General features: G+C 42.3%; 1 protein-coding gene across 1 annotated transcript in view; it reads left to right on the top strand.

The window, feature by feature from the left end:
• Nucleotides 1-4,330, top strand: part of GHSR (growth hormone secretagogue receptor) — a 5,219-nt gene extending 889 nt beyond the window's left edge. The window contains exons 3-4 of the mRNA XM_009333603.1: nt 11-750; nt 3,771-4,330. Of these exons, the coding sequence (XP_009331878.1) occupies nt 11-750; nt 3,771-4,075 (1,045 nt within the window). The 3' untranslated portion in view covers nt 4,076-4,330. The remainder of the gene's footprint in view (nt 1-10; nt 751-3,770) is intronic.
• The last annotated feature ends 1,868 nt before the right edge of the window (nt 4,331-6,198 follow it).

Raw genomic sequence — 6,198 nt, 5'->3', positions numbered from 1 at the left:
GGGAGGGGAGCGCGGGCGGCCGCGGCGCGGAGAACCGGACGGGCACCGAGCCCCCGCTGCACCTTTTCCCCGCGCCCGTGCTCACCGGCATCACCGTTGCCTGCGTCCTCCTCTTCGTCATCGGGATCATCGGCAACCTCATGACCATGCTGGTGGTGTCGCGGTTCCGGGACATGAGGACGACCACCAACTTCTACCTGTCCAGCATGGCCTTCTCCGACCTGCTCATCTTCCTCTGCATGCCCCTGGACCTCTTCCGCCTCTGGCAGTACCGGCCCTGGAACTTCGGGGACCTCCTCTGCAAGCTCTTCCAGTTCGTCAGCGAGAGCTGCACCTACTCCACCATCCTCAACATCACCGCCCTCAGCGCGGAGCGATACGTCGCCATCTGTTTCCCGCTCCGAGCTAAAGTGATCATCACCAAGGGGAAGGTCAAGCTGGTCATCCTCTTCCTCTGGGCCGTCTCCTTCATTAGCGCCGGACCCATCTTTGTCTTGGTGGGGGTCGAGCACGAGAACGGCACGAACCCCCTGAGCACCAACGAGTGCCGAGCCACGGAGTACGCCATCCGCTCGGGGCTCCTCACCATCATGGTCTGGACCTCCAGCATCTTCTTTTTCCTGCCCGTGTTTTGCCTGACCGTGCTGTACAGCCTCGTTGGGAGGAAGCTCTGGAGGAGAAAGAGGAAGAACATCGGTCCAAACGCTGTCATCAGGGATAAGAACAACAAGCAAACTGTGAAAATGTTAGGTACGACTCTTGCTCTGCTTTGCCAAAGGATGTGTGTGCTTGTGTGTGTGTGAGAGAGAGAGACTGAGAGCGCACTGGTAGCTCACTATAGGTGCTTCCGAAGGAAAGCATTTGCTGGAAGTGTTTCATACAAAGGGCTACACCTCAAGGTATTCGTAGAATAACTCTCCTCCTTCCTTAGATTTATTTCTAACTGGTTCGAGCTGGGGACTCTCAAACGGTTAAGCAAACGTTAGTAAGAATCACGGACAAGGACAAATACTGCAGTTACAATTAGCTAGTGCCCTGGAGATTTTTTGAACATTTTTGCTCTTTGGTTGTGGATACCGATGTTATTAACAGAAGGGTAGTTTATTTGATTTTTAAACAAAACTAAACCCTTCTCAAACCACAAAGTTGAGCTGCAGGATACGATGTGCACTTAGTTTTTAGTTTCACATGAAAAGACTATCAAGGTTTTATCAAATTTGGCTTATTTACTGGGATGGCTGTGTGAGCTTATGAAAATCAATCTGCATTTTTATATTAGCAAAACACCAGCGTGTGCTGAACAGGGAGCATTTTGTCTCCTTTGAGGTCTGTTCTCATGTAAATTCTCAGTGACTTTAAGAAAACAGGATCGAGACGATAGACACTGTCATTCCTAACTTTGTGTATTTACATTACTGAACGGTTTAAACAACGGTTATTTTTGGCACATGGAAACACAATTTTTAACATACTAAGTCAGTGCATGTGATGGGAGTTTGATGCACAAAACCAAAAAGTTGTGCTGCAGTGTAGTGTCTGAGAACTGCAGAATCCTGCTGCTGCTGCGTACTTTTAGTCAAGCAAAAAGTCCTCCGCAGCGCAAGTCATCCCATGGGTTTCAGTGGGGATGAGGCGCTTTGCGTGGAGAAGGTTTCACGGGCAGCAGCTCTGCTGTGCTCATTTCAGCTGGGTGGAAGTGATGGGCTAATGAGCTAGATGAAGAGGTGGCAGTGTGTCCGAAGTACCTTAATTACTAAATGGGAGCCTAACTGATTTTTTGTTCATGTCCTGCTGTATTACTATGCAACAGCAGGAAGAATAATAAAAACCGCGTCATTCTTTGTGCCCTTTCAGCTACATTTTATGATCAATAGAATTACTTCAGTCTGGTAAGCGTGACCTTGGAAGTAATTTCGTCATTTACACTTCTAGAGTTTCGGGATTATGAATCTCTACTTACAATAAGTAAATTGCTGGCTTATATTACTGCCATGTTTATATTTCTGTATACTTAACCGTAAAGAATTTTGAAATAATGTTTATTTCTGCCCCGAAGTGTAGCAGCAAGCATTACAATATTTCAGACACCTTTATTTTTTTTTCTTTTAGAAGGTCTGAGAACAGCAAGACAGTGGCAAGACTGTCCTCTGACAGACAACCAATATTTTCTAAGTAACAGTCTGATGTCTGATGGAAAGATGGAAAGAAAAGAAGTTAGAAGGGCCCAGTACCAGCAGATGCTCAATGCAGTCTGCTCTCATTGGTTTTAATGTTCTGCTTAAAATTTAGAAGGCACTTTATAAGACTTCAGCAAGTCATGGAACATCAAGTAAATGGGATTAGCGTCAACGCTTGTTTTAAATTGTAGAGAAAGGTTATGCTTCTAGGATGGTAATTAAACACCTAAATGTATAGCCTGACTTGCAAAGGAGCTATCATACCCCGTTCCTATTGAAATCAATGTGATTCTGCACGCGTGAAGATTAAACTGTTGAAAGCCTGACTAGGGATATGCATGCCCACATGTGAAAATACTGACTATGCTTAAAATTCTGTTTGTAATGACCATCATGGTAATATTACATGGGTTAAACTCCAGAGCACACTTGTGAGCTAGGGAAACGTTATCTGAATTTTGTAGGTGAAGATACGGCGGAAAAAATGGAAGTGGTTGGCTCAAGAAGATGCAGAGCTGGAAAACAGATACTCTGAATTTCAGCTCTGTGCTTTAGAGTCCACCATAAGTCCTGCATAAGTATCCATTTAAACTTGGGAGTGCTTGTTCAGAAAGTTTTTTGGGGAAGGTGCTGACAATCATCCCTCTTAGCTCTTTGAATTTTGTATCTCCTGTGACTTGACACGAGCAAGCAGGATTGCTAACACAAGAGAACAGGTTAATTGGTAAAAAATGCTTAAGAATGTCAAAAAACCTTGCTTAAGTTTTGTGGTTTTTCTCTCTCTGGTATATTAATAGACACACTCAAAGCAATATGAAAAATCATAAAAGGTCAATAGCACACAGGAAATGAACAGAAAAAGTTTCCCTTTCTCTAGGATGGAAATCCAAATGGGCCAATGCTCAAAGATACGCACATTCCTATCACTCTACATATATTATATTTACATAAAAATGCAACCATAGTGGTAGTGTAATATTACAGATATACTATGTAACTATAATTATGCAGTTATATATTATATATTTAGTTTTACTATTCTTGAAGTAACTCCTGTTTTAAAAAATGGACAAACTGGAAGGGTGCACCACTCTTCCTGTTCTTACCTTGGCACATGTGCTCTACAAGTCCAAATTCTGGTGGTTTGTTTTATTTTTGGGCCTTTGCCTTAAACAATTTTGCTTCCCAGTGAGTACATTCTTCATTACAACACAGTGTTGAGTCTATCACATTATATACAATTTGCTTTTGTTAAACACTGCAGATGATACATTGTTTTACTTTTTTTGTCACCATTCTGATTCTTAATTCTGATTTTATAAAAACATATGTTTTATCGTTTAGAAGTACGCTACCTCAGATTAGTCGTGCAGTATACAGGCAGCCTGTTTAGATACGACCAATGTGTGTTAAGTATCGCTAATTTATACTCCCAGAGAATGTATTGAGAGGCACAAAACTGAAAAATTACGGGAGGCATTTTCACACTTTGTGATTAATTTGTTAAAAACCCAGAACTTTAAAACAGAATTTTAATCACCTGTATTTTAATACTTGTACTTAACACAATTTCTTCTGCTGTTTTTATTTTAGTTGTGGTGGTATTTGCTTTCATACTCTGCTGGTTGCCTTTTCACGTAGGACGATATTTATTTTCCAAATCCTTTGAAGCTGGATCCTTGGAGATAGCAGTGATCAGCCAGTACTGCAACTTGGTGTCCTTTGTCCTCTTCTACCTTAGCGCGGCCATCAACCCCATCCTCTACAACATCATGTCGAAGAAGTACCGAGTCGCCGCTTGCCGGCTGTTTGGACTCAAACCCCTTCCAAAGAAAAGACTCTCCGGCACAAAGCAAGAAAGTTCGCGTGTTTGGACAGAACCGAGCGTTATCACATGACACCTGATTTCCGGCGCCAGAGCATCACTTAGCAGTATTTCCCAGAAAGCCATAATGAAAGAGAGAGAGGGCGAGAAACACAAATCGGAACAAAGCTGTACTTTCGTCATCGTCTGGATTTGCTGAAAGATGTAATGTAGGCAGTTGAAGATTTAAAAAAAAAATAACTACACTTTGGGACTATAAAAGGAGGCACATGGTCACAGAATTTGGCAACGCTCAAGTATTATTTTTCTGCTGCTTTTGCCCATATGATTTTTTAGCACTGGCTTTAGCAGGAGAGCTAGGCTTTACCGTTCTTAACAGGCAAACGTAGTCCAGTTCGCTTGGGAGTTTGCGTGACTTCAGTAGCAGCTAATTCGAGCTGAATTTTTCCAGAGGTAACTTTAGTTTTGCTAAGAATTTTGCTAGCATATAACTAGACCCTAGAGAGAGAAAATTGAGATGCCTTTTTGGAGTAGTAAACATGGAATTTGATACAGTTTTCATAATCTTAATTTTTAAATAAATGAACATTTTTCTCTGAATGAGGAAAATGATTTCTTAAAAAAGAAAAGGAGAAATAAAATGGATAATTTTTAAACATGCTAAAAATAAATGACCTTCACGTTCATGTCCTAGTAGAAAGGAAACGAAAAAAATACCTTCATGGAAGTGGCTTAGAACATGACTGTACTGAAATATTTTTTTTAAGTATGTATCATTGGGACAAGGACAGTGCTGACTTCAGGACTGCAGTGATGCTATAAAAATATGGAATGCAATCTCCCACCAAAGTAATTTTTTTTTTTTACTAGCTAAATCATCTGTACTTGTTCTGTTCAGCTTGACCGTGAACGACTCGATGTGTTTGAACTTGGAAGCTTTTAGTTGTTTCGATATTTGTAACGAGTCTGTGGCTACCTGTCCCTATGCCGAACACCTCCATACCCCCCAAGTCTGCTAAGGGCAGGTCTCCTGCCTGTAAAACACCACTTGTTTCTGTTTAAAGCATATCAGCCGGTTACCAGTACCACGTCCCCCATAAAGCCTGGTGTGCAGTTGTACTAGTTTGCTGCAGTATTAAATTGAGAACATTTTTTGACCAACGTGACCTGACAAAGTAATAGAAAAATCTGCGTTAAAAGACACAGGCAGACACATTCTCATACTTGATCCATAAAAATCTTAAATTCAATTGATTTTTATAACTCAAGTATGCCATTAAAAGGCAAACCAGAAAACTTTCCATCCTTTACGCTAATAAGTATGTTTTATATTGCATCTATTGTCACACCAACACGTAGATTTTGTGGTCCAGCTAATAGAGCCTCGGAGCATGCACGTGCAATAGCAGCTCTCTATTTATTTTGTTCTAGTATTTATTACCAGCTGGTCTGCAACTGATTCTCCATAATGAATTGTCTGTTAGCAAAAGTCCTACTGCCTTCAAACTCCTATTAACGCTGATGGGCCATTTCCGCCTGTTACACCTTTAGCTGACGGTGCTGCTCAGGTATAACTAAAAAGAGAATTTGGCCTCTTCTGTATATACCGTGTCTTTTATATCACCCAGTGCTCTGCTAGGGCCAGGGGGCTGCTTGCTGCTCCTCGGTGTGGCACCTGAGCCTGTCTTGCTCCCCACCCCAGCACGCGCAGCAAGCACAGGTTTGATGTATGCAAACCTATAAATTAAGGGACAAACGAGCAGCAGCGCTATAGGATCATCTCCCGTTTCATCTCTAACCACATCCGCCTTGTTACTCATTTTGTTCTCTCGCTTGTTGTCAACTGACAAACAGATCTGATGGCAGATGTCGTGCAACTCAGGGAAATAAGGAATTGGGGAATCTTGAAAAGATTGTGAAGATGTGAGCTCACTAATAACATGTCTGTGTAAGTGAACCAATCACACAGGTAGAATCACGCAAGTGTTTCAAATCTCAGCTGTGTCTGTGGTATTAAATGTGAACAGAGAAAGAAATAAAGTGATGAGACCCTTTATAACCCTAGCGGGTCAGTGGCGGTGGAGGATCTGGTATGATTGCACACAAGCTGGAGAAGTGAGTCTCCTTCAGGTTCGCTCAGCGCTGCCATGCACCTCTCCTTGCCGCATGGGAGCTGGGCATGGCCCCAGGCGCTGC

The sequence above is a fragment of the Pygoscelis adeliae genome, unplaced genomic scaffold (genome assembly GCF_000699105.1).
Source record: "Pygoscelis adeliae isolate BGI_AS28 unplaced genomic scaffold, ASM69910v1 Scaffold220, whole genome shotgun sequence".
NCBI lineage: Eukaryota > Metazoa > Chordata > Aves > Sphenisciformes > Spheniscidae > Pygoscelis > Pygoscelis adeliae.
The sequence above is the reverse complement of the archived record's forward strand: the minus strand, read 5'-3'. Positions and strand labels throughout refer to the sequence as shown.